Source organism: Hemibagrus wyckioides, linkage group LG28 (assembly GCF_019097595.1).
Source record: "Hemibagrus wyckioides isolate EC202008001 linkage group LG28, SWU_Hwy_1.0, whole genome shotgun sequence".
Taxonomy (NCBI): Eukaryota; Metazoa; Chordata; class Actinopteri; order Siluriformes; family Bagridae; genus Hemibagrus; species Hemibagrus wyckioides.
The window spans coordinates 8,457,024-8,474,139 of record NC_080737.1 but is presented as its reverse complement, the minus strand read 5'-3'; the positions used below and the strand labels follow the sequence as shown (position 1 = coordinate 8,474,139).

The 17,116-nt window shown below is 40.8% G+C and overlaps 1 protein-coding gene across 7 annotated transcripts in view; it reads left to right on the top strand.

Moving 5' to 3' along the window:
• The window catches only part of specc1 (sperm antigen with calponin homology and coiled-coil domains 1), an 88,411-nt gene that overhangs the window by 65,278 nt on the left and 6,017 nt on the right, over nt 1-17,116 (top strand). For all 7 annotated transcript variants that reach the window (XM_058383159.1, XM_058383164.1, XM_058383158.1 and 4 more), the window contains 2 exons: nt 13,086-13,202; nt 14,664-14,723. In XM_058383159.1, coding sequence (XP_058239142.1) covers nt 13,086-13,202; nt 14,664-14,723 — 177 coding nt within the window. The remainder of the gene's footprint in view (nt 1-13,085; nt 13,203-14,663; nt 14,724-17,116) is intronic.

The window sequence follows — 17,116 nt, the reverse complement described above, 5'->3', positions numbered from 1 at the left end:
GAAATAAGATGTGTAATTACATGATGATGTGCCTCATCAGATTCTCCCTGTGCAATAGAACAAAGCCATTATCACGGAAATTATGTGAAATCATTAACAGCGTCCATGTATTTCATAGCACAGCTGTGTATGATCCTGAGTGTTCAGGTCTGTCGAATGGCAGCTGTGCTGTTTGTGTACTTCCCGGTGTGTTAGGTATTTGTTCCCATGACTCCTCATGTGCTAATAGCCTCTATAAGGCCGAAGGGGATTAGAGCCGAGCCTCTAACATCTTCGTGTGTTAGAGAGCTAAAGCGCTTAGCTCCACTAATAGTCTCCTCTGGTAAACAAAGATAGGTATGTATGTATTATGGTTTCTTTTTTTTCTGCGCCTCAGAAAAAAAGTGGTTCCATTACAGGATAAATAAATGTTTAGGTTAAGAAGCTAAGAATAACTGCTATTGTTTGTGAGTTTGCTGAAAAGGCAGACTGCCCAGAGAGACCGTTGAGTCATCTCACTCTGGAGATTTTATTCTTTCATAACGTCGAGTGACTCTGTTTAGTGGATTTACCCTGATCACACAAGACAAATGTTTGCTCAACAACTGCTTCATCATCTGGCTCAGTATAATGCTGAGTAACGTTTTCCTCTTCGATATAGAAACGGGGTTTGTGATTTTGTGTCCTCTTACCCAGTCCTACCTATAAATGGGGTAATAGTCAGTCCTGCTAGTCCTGGAATGCAGTAAGAAGCTTAGCTTATAGTTTTGTTTTGTTTTTCTTTTCATTATCGTCCATAATTAAGCTTGTTATTTGCTTGCGCATTTTTTCTGTGTGCGGCTTCGTAATTAAAGTCTGTCTTAAGAGTCAGACTGTCTCTCGGCTCCTCGATGCCGAGATAATGAAATGCAGTGTCGTTTACACTAAGAGCAGTGTGAAGTACTAAATTTAGCACATGAGCTTAGCAGATGCAATATACAGTCTGAGTCACTTCCTGCTGGAAATGAAAACGCTTCATGCTTTTCTGCAAGTGCAACAATACTGTCATCTTTATTATAGTTTTTTTTTTTTTTTCATTTTTTTTTTTTTTTTTTTATAGCTGGTTAGGGTTGCATGTACACAGCTTTAGTACAACCAATAATAAGCACCTTATACCCGAAGGGGAAAAAAAACCAAACGGAAAAAACAAAAGAAAGCAGCAGATTACATTAACCTTTAACTTTAATAAAGACCATCTGTTACAGTCTGTCACGTGCTCAGACCTTTTACAGCTATTGCTCTTCATATGCCTAATTCGAGCATGCGTCTCAAATTAAAGTCAAAAGGCAGAGAGATAAGAACACAGAGATAAGGAAGCGGGAGAACATTTGTGGCTTCAGGCCGGCTTTCCTTCCACACTTCAACCTGAACTTAGCCTGTGCTGACCAAAAGGTCAAAGCAATTGTTCATGGCTCTGTCATAAGGGTCATTAGCTGTAAGATTATTCCCTCACACACCGATGCCTAATAACAGTCCAGGGATCTGAACAACTGCTAATTGCTATCTAACATGCAGAGATTGACAGCACAGTGCCACGCAACACACTCCTCTCTTCAAAGATCAGCAATTTCGATGCAAGCATGTGCGCGCATAGACACAACATCCTTATTCAAATCCTTTCCCCTTCCTCCTGTTGTCAGGGTGGGGAGAACGACAGACACAGGGATGTGCACATACTATGTCAAAAGCTTATTTAATAACAGTACAAGATTCAATTTGGAATCATTTGAGACGGTGGCACAGTGGGTTCTCTGGTTTCCTTCAACAGCTAAGATAAATTGCCCCTAGGTGTGAAAGTCTGTGTGTAAATCCCCGCCTCACACATGGTGTCCCTGGGATATGCTCCAGCTCCAGAAATGAACCATTTCCTATCTTCCCATCTGAATCTCCATCAGAACTATCCACTGTGGTGTTTTACTGACCGACCGGGAATTTAGATAGATGTGAAGCTGAAAACTGATGAGGAAGTTTAATATTAGCTTGTAATTAATAACGTGAAATCACACCAACTATAGACTAAATCAATGCTTTAGCACTAATGTTTATTCTAAAAACTATGTTTGTTAAAATAAACAGGATATATAAATATTCTCATTTAATAGAAACGTCCAATGGAAATCGAACTTAAGCTCTCAGCATCATTTATATCCACTGGTTTGTGATGAGAGTCGATTTCCAAGCAGAACATCTTATAACCAAATCTATATTACTACACTCAAAACAATATGTTATTGTTGCTATGGTAACAGTTTACACAGGGACGTAAAATGATTCGATCATAAAAGTGCTTCTGTGTATTCCATGGATCTGGGTATGATGGCGACGTTCATGTTTTTTCAGTAAGATAGGTTAGTGTGAGTGTCCATGTGTGTGAAATTAGGCATCATTAATAATGTTTCCGGTTTTCATCCATTAGTGTCACGCTTTCTGTCATATCCTGTGCTCCTGCGTACATAACTTTGTTCGGGCTTGATAATAAAACATTTGACATTTAAACCCGCAAATATAAACCACTTCTGTGTGACTCAGCGAACACTACCTCCCCTTTTTCTCTTCGAAACGAGGTCAGCGACTGTCTTTCCGCTTCCCATCCTTCTCCCGTTATTACAGCTACTTATTATGTTAAATTATGTAAAGGATGGCAACATCAGTCAACAACTCACACAACTCTACTAATGTTGCACAGATGCAGAATAGCTATCGTGAAGCTGTATACTGCACTCATCTGACTTTCTGAATACGAGCTTTTCATGCACTAATTTGAATTTTTCTCAATTAATTCATTCTTTGTGTTAACCGAGCCTTAAATAATGTCAGTCACAAAACATGAAGAAAAGTTTGTGAGACAAAATCTGAATTATTCTAAAGACGACTCTTTAGAATAATTGATAATTTAAACACACACACACACAGACACACCTGAATCACTGTAACTGAATATCCACCTGATTTATTTCCACTGAATTCAAATGGGCCTCAGTAATCTCCTTCTGATTTCTAATGACTGTTTATGTTGATCACCTGATTGCTGAGCTGCTTATGAACACAGCTAATGACCTCTGACCTTGTGTCAGTTGTGTGGTTTCTATGTGTGTAAAAGGACAAAGGAAGCTGTACAGCAGACCTGGGCATTTTACGGCCCGTGGGCCACATCCGGCCCTTTGGACGTCCCTGTCTGGCCTGCGTTAAGTCAGTCATAAACATAAATGAGCAAGTATTGATGCTGTGCATGCAATACAACTGTGTTGCTTTTATTTGGAAAAGCCTGGCGTTTTATTATTTATGTATGGACGTGCGTACCTGTCTGAACAGTAACAGGTGATGCTGGCACGTTAATGCTGGTCAGCATTAAAAATAAAAAGAAACAGTGATGCAATGATTGTTTTTGTTTTAAACTGTTTATTACTTCTATAGGATTATTTTCCTCTTTGACCTACACAACAATTCATAAATTTACATAAATATTTTTACAGAATATCTTTATTCTTCTGATTACCAGTAGCAGCTAATCAAAATATATAATTTATTGCTTTTTAGAATGGGAAAAAATTAATATTGAGTAGAATTAAGTTCAAGTTATCATTGGTTCGGCCCTCCAACACAGTTCATATTTGTTATGTGGCCCCCTGTAAAAATTAATTGCCCAGCCCTGGTGTACAGAGACGTAAAACTCACCAGCAGACTTTCATTTCTCCTGAGCACAGAGAAAGAGAAGGCTGGACAAGGGCAGTAATGACACGATGTGTAGCAAGTGTACAGCCGTCCTGATCCTCCCAGTACCTGTTTGAGACAGAAATGACGAAGTGAGACTTCCTGACTTTAAATGTCTTTCTCTTGTGAGTTTCTCAACCAGACGTCCAGACAAATAAGTAAAAAAAATCATACTGGACTGATTACAAACTGAACTGATTCAGATTATTACATCAAACTCAGAGGAAAGGGCTATCTCTACATACATGAACTCACAGAACATCATCATTGCAAGGCAGAGAGAGAGAGAGACAGAGTGAGACAGAGAGAGAGAGAAAAAGAAAGAAAGAGAGAGTGAGAGACAGAGGCCGAGAGAGACAGACAGAGAAAAACAGAGTGTGAGACAGGGACAGAGAGAGCAAAAGAGAAAGAGGGAGAGAGAGTGAGACAGAGAGAGAGAGAGAGAGAGAGAGAGACTGAGACACAGACAGAGAGAAAAAGAGGGAGGGAGAGAGAGAGAGAGAGAGAGAGAGATGGAGCACAACTCATGCCATTCTATTTAGTCAGCTCATCAAATCAAAGGCTCGTTAAAAGGAAGTGACATCCCTGCCATAAGGATAATGACTCCTTTTGCTTTCACTGTAATGTGAATATTCAGTGAAAAAATAAGCACAAAGCTTTAATAGAACATTGAATAGAATAGAAGATCTGGACAGCTTCTGTTTAGTTGTGTTTACTTCCTGTCAGAATACCCACATGTTGTTTTAATAAACTGGGCTTTCTTTGTCATTTGTAGTTTGATGCCCACTGTCAGGTCAGGGTCACTGGCAAGCTGTCGGTCGTAGATTGGTCATGTGTGATTAATGTTTTGTGTGTGTGTGTGTGTGTGTGTGTGTGTGAGGGAGAGATAGTGGGAGAGATCATGGAGGATACATTGCGCCTAAAGGACCAAATCAGCCACCCAATCACAGACAAATTGACAGGAGGTAAATAACAAAGTGAGGCAGGCTTGACCAAGGCTACAATCTGCATCAAAGCTTATCCCTCCAGGAATGGAGACTCACACACACACACACACACATACACACACACACACACTGACACACACATGCACATACACACAACACTACCTGCCCTTAATTCTGTGCATTAGCAGCATGTCAATACTTTTGCAAGCACGTAGCTCACGTTTAAATGTCCATTTCCGCCAAAGTCATTGATCAGGAAGGGCATTTATTAACGGAATGGGTTAGAGTAAACAATGCAGATTTATTGAGGACACACACACACACGTGTAAAGGTTGTGTAGGATCTGGCTATAATTAAAAGTATAAACTGTGGGCTATTCATAAATTTTAACTCAGGTCACAGTTCCAGATCTTAAACAGTTAAATGTTTCTTCAGGAGTTCAATGGTGCCTGAGGTTCATATCCTATCCACTGCGACATGAAACTGAAAATCTCCTAAATCATGTTCCCACTGTATGTTTATTCTCTCTTTGATCCAGTTTATTTAGGTCGCTTTCATTTCTTTCTTTTTTTCCCCTTCTTGTGCGGAGCTGAAGAACAAAAAAGGAGGACCCAGGCCCGCTGTTTGTTCAGGATGAAGACAATGAGAAAAGAAAACAGGGGACCGAAGCCGCTCATACAAACAGAGGATTCAGCTGTTCACGTCTCACTCACTCTCTCGCACAAATATAAACAGCACTGCCGGGAGGCGGCTTTGGATCTAAAAATTTCAAAATGCGAGCTAAAAATCGTCAACCTCTGTCGAGCAGCAAGCCTTTGGGAAACAGTGGGGGGGCGAGGCTTAGACAAAACTAAATCTGAGTCATAATGCCACAAGGGAAATATGAGAGAGAGAGATACCAAGGTAACGGATTCCTCAAAAACAGTTCCTGCTCTCTCTCACACACACACACACATATCCCTAGACTGAGATTTGAAGATCTGTACAAGAGGTCTGTTCTGGGACACTTCTCGCACAGATGTTTACCTTGCAGCACAAAATCACTGCATCACGTGACGTCCACTTCCGAGCTCGGAAATTCACTCTGGTCCACATGCTGCCCTAGAGTTCTGACCTCGGTGTTCTGTGCAATATTTTCTCTTTTTTTTTCTATTTTTCTTCGGATGAATAATTACTTTACTAATGACTGATTGACAGCAGTTCTATATGCGAGGAAAACTTTTTTTTTAAACTTTTGTGTTAGCTAACCAAATAGTGAATGAAGTATAGAAAGTATGTACAAAGGTAATGTTTGCTAACTAGCTAAGTTAGCCCGACATATTTGGGCAGGGGTGTCCAGTCTTATCCACAAAGGGCCAGTTTTCATTCCAACCAAGCAGACGCCACACCTGAATCTATGGAAAGCCAAGATCAGTTGGTTAAACAGGTGGAATCAGGTGTGGCTCCTGCTTTGTTGTTGTTGTTGATCTTTCGGCTGCTCCCTACGTGCATGAGGGGTCACCACAGCGGACCAACTGGTCCGCACAACAACTTGGCACAGGTTTTACGCCGGATGCCCTTCCTGACGCAACCCTCCCATTTTATCCGGGCTTGGGACCGGCACTGCATCCAGTGGCTGGGGTGGAGGCACTGGCTGGGACCCAGGCCTTCCGCATGGTAGGCGAGAAACCTACCACTGGTGTGGCTCCTGCTTTGCTTGGAATGAAAACCATTGCGGATAAGATCGGACATCCCTGACTTAGATATATTTAATACAACAGACATTCACTAACCTCAAAAGATCTGGCTAGCTTGTCTCACTCACTCAGCTAGCTAATGGATTACCAGGTTTAATGTTGAGCTATTAAATCTTTGGCTCGGAGACATTTTTCATTACTCTGCTTACTTTGCAGCATTTAAAACTAAAGACAGCTGATAAATGGGGTCAGGGACGCTCATCTGTCTCTACCGTAGACCTACTGCTGACTAAAAGCTTTTGGCATTGGTATCATAGACTTTATTTTGTTTGGCCCTAGAAGTTGAATTATTGAATTTTTTGTACATTAATACGTATACACTTTTAATTGGCTTAATGTCTTCCACTAACAATAAACCTTAAATAAAAGTACTATGATTTAATTATACCACAAAAAAATACTGTTACACAAAAGTACTTAGCTAACTACATGAAAAAGAGAAGTCAGTACTGAAAAAATGCCTCTTAGTAAGTGTGAAAATCTGTAAAGATAACTTGCACCAGTTTGCATGCTCGGGGATTTTCCTAATGATGTGTGCACATATTAAGGAGAGAGAGAAGCTGAGCCTCAGTTTATCTAAACCACGATTTTTACAACTTGTATTTCTCCTCGTCACTCTCAGATGTATTGGGGAAATAATATTTACTTCTTCTTCTTTTCGCAGCGTTGTAACGTGGCCCTAGCGGCGGTCCCTTTAACACTTATTTTATCACTGCACCTTTAGTGTTACTCAGCTGAGAATATCCTCTCCACCTCATAGTGACCCGCTCAAAAATCAATCCATTCTCAACCCCCGAGTTCATGACGTCTCCTGTAATAGCTGTTAAACTGCCGCTGTAGCTCTTGAGACTCGCACAGACACCGGGTGCCAGCTCGCATTATTTGTGTCACTGTGCTGTCTCTCGCTCCCTCTCCTCGTCTGGCATGTCATATGATTCACAGCTCCGAGTCTTCTCACCTCGGACTCTTCCTGCTGCACTTTTATCTTCGTCTCATCTTGAGATGGAAAGGCAGAGCGCTGACAGCCTTCTGTTTTACAACACAATACAAATACAAATCAGTTCACAAGTTTAAAGTCTTAGCTAGCTTGCAGCTGGCAGTCGGTTAGAAGTGTGTGTGTGTGTGTCATCAGCAGATAGTTATGAAGACGATTCAGATATAGCTCAGAAGCAGAAATGCATTTGCATGAATAAGCAGGAGAATCGTGTCAGATTGCAACTGTAATGTTTAACTGGAAAATATCAAGGCACAGTTCTGGTAAACACCCTTAAGTTATGTTGAGTCACACACGCTTTCCTCCATGAGACTTAAGCATCGTGCACAGTATTTGAGCACAACGCTGCTTTAAGGATGTACCCCAATACTGTTAAATTATTCAGTGTTCTAAACAGACACAAATCACATGTTTTATTTAAAGAAAGCTTCATATAGAAACCTGGTTGAGACTGGAGGTGTGCATCGAGGACACAATCAATAAGAAAAAGTTATTTGTATTTTCATGCAGGAGTGAATGAAAGATCAGATATGAAGCTTGCAAGACAAAGAATGAGCTGTGGGAGTGACATGTATGCAAATGACCAGCGAGCATGTCCTGTGGTCATTTAGCTCGTGTAGCACCGTGTGACGCTGTATCCCCAAGTGTACAAACAAACTCATGTCTCAAATCACATACCTATGCACTGGTCTAGATGGTTATGTAGGATTAACACTAACAGTTTCACTGCTCAGGGTCGCTGTGGTTTAATTCAGACTACTACTAGTTTGTTTACATTTTGGGAAATAATGGTTTTCCAGCACCGTAGTGATTTCTGGGTTTCTGTTAATTCTGCTTTAGGACCACTAGCTTTGGGTTTAAATCTGAATACAGACACAGATTGTGCTACACCCCTAAGTATATATTGTCTTACAATTACAGGCTGAATCTCAAAGGGCCTTCAAAGTGCCAAAATAAATTTATATGTTTATTGTGTCTGCAGGAAAAGGGGACTTGTGTATAAGGGTGTATGACTCAGACATCAAAAGAGATATAAACACTGGATGTGTATGTACTCAGGAGAAGGCATTAAGCAGAGTCTCATCGATTTTTTCGCTTACAGCCATTGACTGGTTGACACGGCCATGGAATGGGATTTCTTTCAGTTAAATAACAGCGTCAAGTATCCAGGGACATGTTGAGTATTTTGTGCGTGTGTGTGTGTGTGAGTGTTTAGTTAGCAGAAAATAAACCTCGTAATTGCTGTAAGAGCACAATTTGTTTGATATTACCTCACGACACAAACAAAATTAATCAAAATGACCATAGGCACTGTTGACTCTCCGTTATTATCCCGTACTCCCATAATACGGCCGGCGCCTTCAATTGATTTGCTCGTGCATTATTGAAATATGTCAGCAGTTTTGCTCTTTGGGCTTGTCGAGTATTAGCACCAAAACGCATTACGGTCAACATCACTGTCGTACAAAAAGGGTGCAAAAAACCTTTTGGTTTTTATGCGCCACAGATTTCATGCAATGTTTGTCAATCTCCAACGCTCAAGGGGGAGAGGACACACTTCTCATTTCTCATTTACACATTTAAATCACTTTTATAGTCATTATTTTATTCTTTCTGTCATGTGCTATTATTTATTGCATTTGAAGTTTTTTTTTCTATTTATTAATTTATTTCTGTATAATTATTATTGACTATTATTATTAATAATATTATTATTACTATTATTATTATTATTATTATTATTATCTAGGCGTTATTATTACCCACTCTCGTCTATGTGTGCAATGAGCGACTTCTGATCCGAAATTCGCAGACAGCTGCTGGAGCAGAAATAGTCTGAAATTTCATTAACAGATGATACAAAGCCACACTCTTGCAATCACACTGCCGAGACTTCGTCTTTATTGAGGACATGACAATGGGAAGCACTAATGACACTACCATACACTTTACTGTCAGTCTTGGTCTAATGCCATAATTTGGATCAGAGTGGGAGGGTGTAATTGGCTGATTCCACAACTGGAATGACATTTAACCCTTCCAGCTCTTAAAACAGAGATGAATTAGAAAATACACAAAAGGTGGTTAACTAGCATCCATGCTAATGGGATGAGAACATTTTTAGTGATTTAATTAAAACCGATTTATTTTTTTTTTTTAAATAAAATGATTTACTTTCGATGAATGAGAAAGCTAATTGTCTTCCCCCATTTCGGATCATTCAGATAATGAGATAAACAGACTTGTGGAGTAGGCCGAATATTTCCGAGGGTGGAATGTCGTCAGAGTCAGTGTGAGGTATTCAAGCATGGATTCACACATAAACAATAATATTTTTGTAATTGATTATATTTGAAAGTCCTGCGATGGACTGGCGTCCTGTCCAGGGTGTACCCCTGCCTTTCGTCCTATGTGCGCTGGGATAGGCTTCAGCAGACCCCCGTGACCCTAATTAGGAATAAGCGGGTATAGACGATGGATGTGTAGCTATAGTGAGCTGAGACAGATGACAGAGCTGCTGCTACTGTATAAGCTATAGGTTTTATTACTGTTTAAAATGGTTTATCTGAAAAATTTCCACAGGAATTTGTGAAGGACACGTTATCTGATTAAAATGTCACGTCGACATTTCGAGTTACAACAAGTTTCACATTTTTTCTGTCTGAAGCCTGCCAGATCTCTATTCCAATTTATTGCATCAGCATCTCCATAAATTACAATATTCATGTTTTCTCTTTTTTTTTTTTTTTTATCCCTCTCAGTCTCACATAAGCGAGCCAAGAGCGACTTCCTGTCACTGGATGCAGTGTTTGCTTTCCAGAGCCCGGTCTCAGCATGCTGATCGAAGCTGCTGTTGTTTTAACACTGCAGACCCTGCCCTCGTTCTGACCACCCTCCCATCCACCCACACACACGCACACACACACACCCTTCCCTACATGTCCGTTTCATTACTCAGCCACACGGGTCACACAGACCAGGATGCAGTTCCGTGCTACTCCACCTCACTTCTGTACCACACACTTGATCCCCAGCACTCATTGTAACCCCCTTTGGTGTGTGTGTGTGTGTGCTTTGTTGATGATTATGGGACACAGAATTGGTAAAGAGACAGATGGTGCAAGCATGCAAAGAATGTCGGCCTCCAGGACAGGCCTGTGCAGGTCTTCCTTTTCTGCAGAATAAAAATAGACTCGCTGGTGTGAGCTCCCTCTTCACTTTAAAATTCGAGCAAATTTATTACATTCTTCTTCTATAAATCAACTACAAATCAAATGCAGCTCTTTGTTCACCTTATTGACCTTCATGTCATGTTTGCCGCCTACCAATTGATGTCCTGTTGATATTAGACAAAAAGAAATAAATATATCATCTCTAAATCATCTGGTTTTAGGGAACAGTAAAGAGAAAATGAGCAAATTCTTATCTCTGTGGATGGAACTACAGGTAAATGTAGGCGTGCAAAAAAGACTAAAGATTTTATATTTGTAATACATGAGGAGAAATGCGTTCACCAAATCGTCTGGAGATTCGTTAAAATCCCTAACAACCGCACAGCTTTCCACGGCCAAGTGACAGCATGCTGTCTCTCCTCTGTCAATCAACAGATGCCAGTCGTGTGCATCAGTGAGCTCACGTATACGGACAACACTCTCCTCCGAGTGTGTAATAGATGTGGTTGGCCGGCTTCACATCTCTCCGAGAAAGCGTGTGCTCTCCTTCACCATTCCCAGATGGTAGCTGTCATATGATAAGGGAGAGCTGATTATAGGTGGGAGAAATTGTGGGAAAATCCAATGGTGTCAATTAACATTTCAGCATTTGCCTGAGCTCAGGGATAATTAATAATCTTGTCAGTCTCTCATCACGTGTTGCTTAAATGTACAGTAACATGAAGCCATTCTCTGGCTGCGGTATTACTCAACAAGTGTCTTGGTTTGAGGTTTAATCTCATTTATGTATCATACATCTAACACAGTGTACCATCAATCTTAGCTTGTCAAGATAGGATTCAGTAAAATAAATCAGACAACCAGTAGTGCTGCGAAAGATTCATCATGAGTGTGACAGTATTCTTCTCATGCTTTGCTTGACTGTCCTCAGTGACGATTCCCGTAACCTCCCCCTGCAGGCTTAAACTTAAAATGTCGCCTCCTTGTTTATCGATTCATTGCTCATAGTGATTCTGAGAACGAAGATCCTTTAGAGCCCAACATCATAGGGTGTTTCAAGTGATTTTTATGAAGCCACTAAACCCAGGAGAGCCACAGCTGGCCTCTTGCCCTGTTCCCAAACTCAGCCATGCACAAAAACACACGCACACACACATACTAGAGCAACAACTGCACAGGGAGATACAAAAAGGGACAGGAAGTCTAGTAAAGGACAATGAGTTAGGAGTGTGACGTCCAGCACGTGCAATCCATCTCGCCATTCTCCTTCTATTGCGCTCGCTGGCTCTCTTTCCTCTCTTTCCTCCTGTCATACAGACACACACTCATTTTAAACGTATGACATCATACAAGAGAGCTCCTGCATGACGCCCCTGCTTCTATCCTGCTCCATCCCTTCCATCCCTTTTCTCTGTGTGTGTGTGAAAGAGTGAACGTGCCGTGCCACATGTTCTCCCACTCATCCTTTCCACTCTTAATGTGTATAACGGCTCTCCAGGTAAAAGAGCTCTCAGGGACCTTCATGAGGCTGAGAGCCGAACCCTTCACAAGCCGTACTTCACCAGGGTTAATCAAATCAACCTGCAAATTTGCCTAGAGATTGGTGTGATCATTAAATATCTGGAAATCTAACATAGTTCTGTATTTGTTAATCTAATTCAGTCCTCAATACTAATGAAACAAATGAAGTATTATTATAGGCTTAGTCTTGATTGTTTCCAAACATGCTTCTAGTCTGATTCTGCAGACATGCTCGTATTCTTCAGGAACAAAATGTGGTGCATTCGAGTTTTAACGACATCACGCCAAGCAGTGAGGTTATGGTTCAGTTTTAGAGGTCTGCATCGCATGTTCAATTTAATTGGTAACTGGGTTTAGTTAGACCTTTCACTAACATTTCCAGCATCTTTCCTTGTAAATAAGGGTCTGGGGCTCAAGCAAACCACAGTGAGAGACATTATCTCCCAATGGAGAAGACTGGAAATAGAGGTTAACATCCTAGCAGAAGTGCATTGAAGATTCATATTTGCCAAAAAGATACTTTGATAACCCCCAAGCCTTTTGGGATAATATTCTGTGGGCTGATGAATTGAAAATTTAGCAATGTAGAAGGCATGGGTTTCCCACAGAGCATTCCACAATAAGAACATCATGCCAATAGACAAACATGGTGTTAGTAGGGTGATGGCGTGGGGTAATGGTCTGCTTCAGAACTATGAATTTTGCTCTGAATCCTTAAGCAGAATGTCTGGACATCAGTTTTTGACCTGAAGCCTAAACACAACTGGGTTATACAGCTAGGCAAGGACCAAGTCCACCTCTGAAGAGCGTCGTTTTGTCAGAATAATAGCACTTGGAGATTCTGTGATTGCTCAGACATTTCAGGTATTTCTCTGGTAGTACACCCTGAGGCAGCACACACACTATGTTCTTGTTACAGGTGGATTGATAAATGCTGGAATGCCAGAAATCTGGAGTGAATCATTTTTTTCCCTTATTCCTTAGAACGTCGATGTGACTAATTTCAGCAGCAGTTGGAGCGATGGTCTGGCCTTCTGTGCACTGCTACACACGTATCTGCCTGCACACATCCCTTATCAAGAGCTCATCAGCCAGGACAAGGTAACACACACACACACAACATATATAATCGTCTTTACTTACAACATGTACAGTATATTAAGTAAAGAATAAAATAGAAGACTTTTAAAGAGTTGCTTTTCTTACCCCAAAGTTATTTTCCAACAACAGCATGTTACAACATTTAACTTAATAATGAGCAAGAGATTATCATTTTCGCAGCTATAAATGGCCATTCCTTCAACAGCCTCTTTATTTCCTCTGTTTTTAAGAGATTAGAGGTGCAGCTTGTCATATTACAGAGAAACTGCAAAGGGCAAAGTCCTGAAGATCAGACTGCTGACACCTGAGTCTCCCGGAGACAAATCAACGATTATACAGTTTTATTTCTGTGATAAATAAGAGCATTTTTAAAACCCAACATTATGTGGAACCCTGTGAATTATCTGTAACTATTTAAATGCAGTATTATATACCTGCAATTCATTATAATTGCACATATCTGTATACTCCTGGAGTTCAGGAGTTCATTTTTGGCAACGCCAGCTCTTTGTGCCTTTATTAATACTCGCCTCTCTTAAGCCAGGTCTATTGTTCAATCTCGCTCCTGATACCTGATGCTGTTAGTCATCAAACATGGCATGTAAGACCTCAAAGCTTCCCCTCCCCTGCTTTGTCTCTTCTAACGAATGACTGGCAGGCTGTTGAAAGAATACATATTACCAGATGGCATATGAACGGATGAAGGAACACAATACACAGTAAACAAAGAGTCGTCCCGGCGCACCAGTGAGGGTTGTTTCACGGACACGTGTAGAACTTCGCCGCCAGCTCGGTGCTTTAAAGCGGTGTTTATGAAGGTTTGAGAAACGATGACTGAAGCACTGATAGTAAATTATTTGGTAAGCTGTTTCCGTTTTCAAGGTGACTGTAAGAGAATCGAGCTGCTCGCAATACATTTGAGTTTAGCTTCCTGACACAGTGCGCAGACATTCACATCAGCTGTAACGTCAATTAGTTAGAGAGAAATACCAAACCATTCAGCTTCATGGATTGAATAAAGGCTTGTAATGAATCAAAATGTTTTGTGTGGGCATTGTTCGTTTGCTGACGACGGGAGGTGTGGAAAGAGAGACTCATCTTACGAAAAACAGGATGTAGTAACATAATTATATTCTTATATATTGCATTTAGGCTTGAGTAGATTATTGATGAAAATGAGCTGCTTAAATAGTACATAGGCCAGTCCTAGTTTATTATGTAACTGAAATGTTATGTAAACCAACATTAGAGCAGTAATTAGATGACTATGCCATGACACGCCATACTAACGAGGATAATGTGCACAGATGTTTGTTTTTGGGTGTGTGACGTGTACGTGTCACATGTGGTGTGTATTGACAGCCATGTCCGTGTTTATTGTTTTTGATTGGGGTATTTGTTGCTCGGTTGGTCGTTCTGTGTGGCAAATGACCTTTAATACTCGTGTTTGTTTTTCTGTAGGGCCGCAATCTGACCCTGGCCTTCCAAGCAGCTGAAAGTATTGGGATTAAACCCTCTCTGGTGAGAAAAAACACACACGCACACCACACACACACGCAGCTAGAGGGCCAGATGTACGTGTGTGAGAATGCGTAACGCCAAGCTTAATATGCACTCGCACTGGGTCTTTCATTTACTTTGGCTGATATTAATAAATGAAATGTACGTGGAATCCTAATGGAAAATGCTAGTGAATGTAAGGGGGTTTACAAGCAGTGTAAAAAGGTGGAAACATCTGGTGGTCAAAGTGTGAGAAGAGATAAAAAGGAAGTGAAGAGGAATGACTAGAGAAAGAAATCACACAATAGACACACATGACCGCAGCAACCGGCAAACTCCAACATCTGATACGTTGCTGTATTTACAAGTAACTGCTTTTTGCACACACTCACACTGTGCACTTAGTGTCTTGGCTGTGTGTGTGTGTGTGTGTGTGTGTGTGTTTGTAGCAGCAAAGATTCCAAAACCAGACCAAGCACACACCATGCAGACTGCAGCAGCTCTTACTGATTAAAACGATCCAGATGCCACTTCAGGCAATGTCACGAGTGCACATAGGGAATGTGATAGCCGATGATTTTCGATATAAGAACTTTAGTGTGCTGATTAATCTGCATCTTTCTGTGACTTGTACAGTTTTGTTCTGAATTAGTTTTATAGTTTTGTTCTGAAAAAAGTGTAATCCGGTGATCAGTTACATCAAAGATATTCCACTTCCAAAAAGTTATTTGGGATGGATGAATGTGATCTGAATCCAGTTCCAAAAGCATAACACATCTGGATCTGAGTGATGAATTTGCAGTAGACTCCCACTCAAAAGTCTGAACATACAGTATATCCTCTATACATATACACAGACAGGTGACAAAATCTTATCCTGTGGGACAGGGGCACTTATTTATGTGTCTGGCGTGCTTTGGCTCTGCTTACTCCAAAACAGCATCACAGTGAATCATTATAAACCCGACGGATCACTTTTATCCAATGATAAAACATTTCAATCCTGGTGGGAGTGGTCTCATCCAGGATGACTCCGCCCATACTCTCCCTGCTGACGATGAAAATGATCATATGTCCTTGGCACTCTGCGTGATTGAACACTTTTTGGAGCAGTGTTTGAGACAGCTCTCTCTATCACCCGCATCAAAACGCCAACTGAGGAAACATCTTTTGGAAGAGCTCCAGAGATCAATGCCAGAAGTGCTTTAAAGCTGTTCTGGGGATTCGTGACAATCCAGCTCCAAACCCAAGACACTTTATCTTAGTTTTCCTCTTTGTCTGTATTTTTTATTCTCTTAAAGATATTATGATAATGACTATATATAAAATTTTTTAAAATACTATTATCTATCAAAACAAGTAGCTCAGTTAAATTGCTTGCCTAAAAAGTAGATCTTATTTTTAGGATGAATTTACAAGAAGCAATGAGCCGCCTCATTGGGAACTCCTTCATAAACTGCTTGAAAAGATGCCAAGAGTGCGTGCATCAGGAATACAGTATTCACATGTTAAACAGTTTTGTTAGTAACAGCATAATTCCAGTGGCTTGGTGGTTTCCCTCACACCCTCCAGGGATGGGGGTTTGATTCCCACCTTTGTCCTGCAGGTGTGGAGTTTGCATGCAGGACACCTTGGGAGCCTCCTCAGGGTTCTCCAGTTTCCTCGTCCAGTACAAAGACATGCTTTGTAGATTGATTGGAATCTCTAAATTGTCCGTAGTGTTTGAATGGGTGTGTGAGTGTGTGACAGATTGACATCCTTGTGCCCCGAGACTCCTGTGATTGATAGGTTCTCCAGGTTCCCCACGACCCAGAGGATGACTAGATGGTTGCAACTATGAGAGGTTATGTCCAAACATTTGACTAGTAGTGTTAGGAGCATAAATTTATGTAATGTCATATATAACTGGAAAAAGCTTTGTATAATGATAATGAGGTACACTAGACTGTCTTCTAACATCTACACTAGCATAAAAACGTAACAGTTACGATGATGTAGATAAGAACAGAAGCAGGAGTGTTTTTTAGCTCGCCAAACTTTCCATTGTGCAATCCAAACCTTGTACTGTTTGGTTTCTGACCTGTCTGATCTGCTCGAAGAAAAAGCAAATAGTGTTGACATAAAGCAGGACCAGAGTCATGCCCACTGCTGTCCTTTCCTTCTCTGCTTTCTCTCCCTGTGTATCATACTTCCTCTGATCTCAGAGCTAAACCAGATTAGATTTGTTCTCAGGATTTCTCTCGTATTTTGCCAGGCTCCGAACGATCGGACTGTTCAGATATCAGGATTTTTTTCTGTCACAGTCAAGAGACAGTGGGTTTGTGTTGGCTTTCATCCTCTGGTCATGATTCATTCAGTACCTTTAAACCCAAACCAAAGAAACTGTGAAGTGTTTGTGGACAGCTGGAACCGAC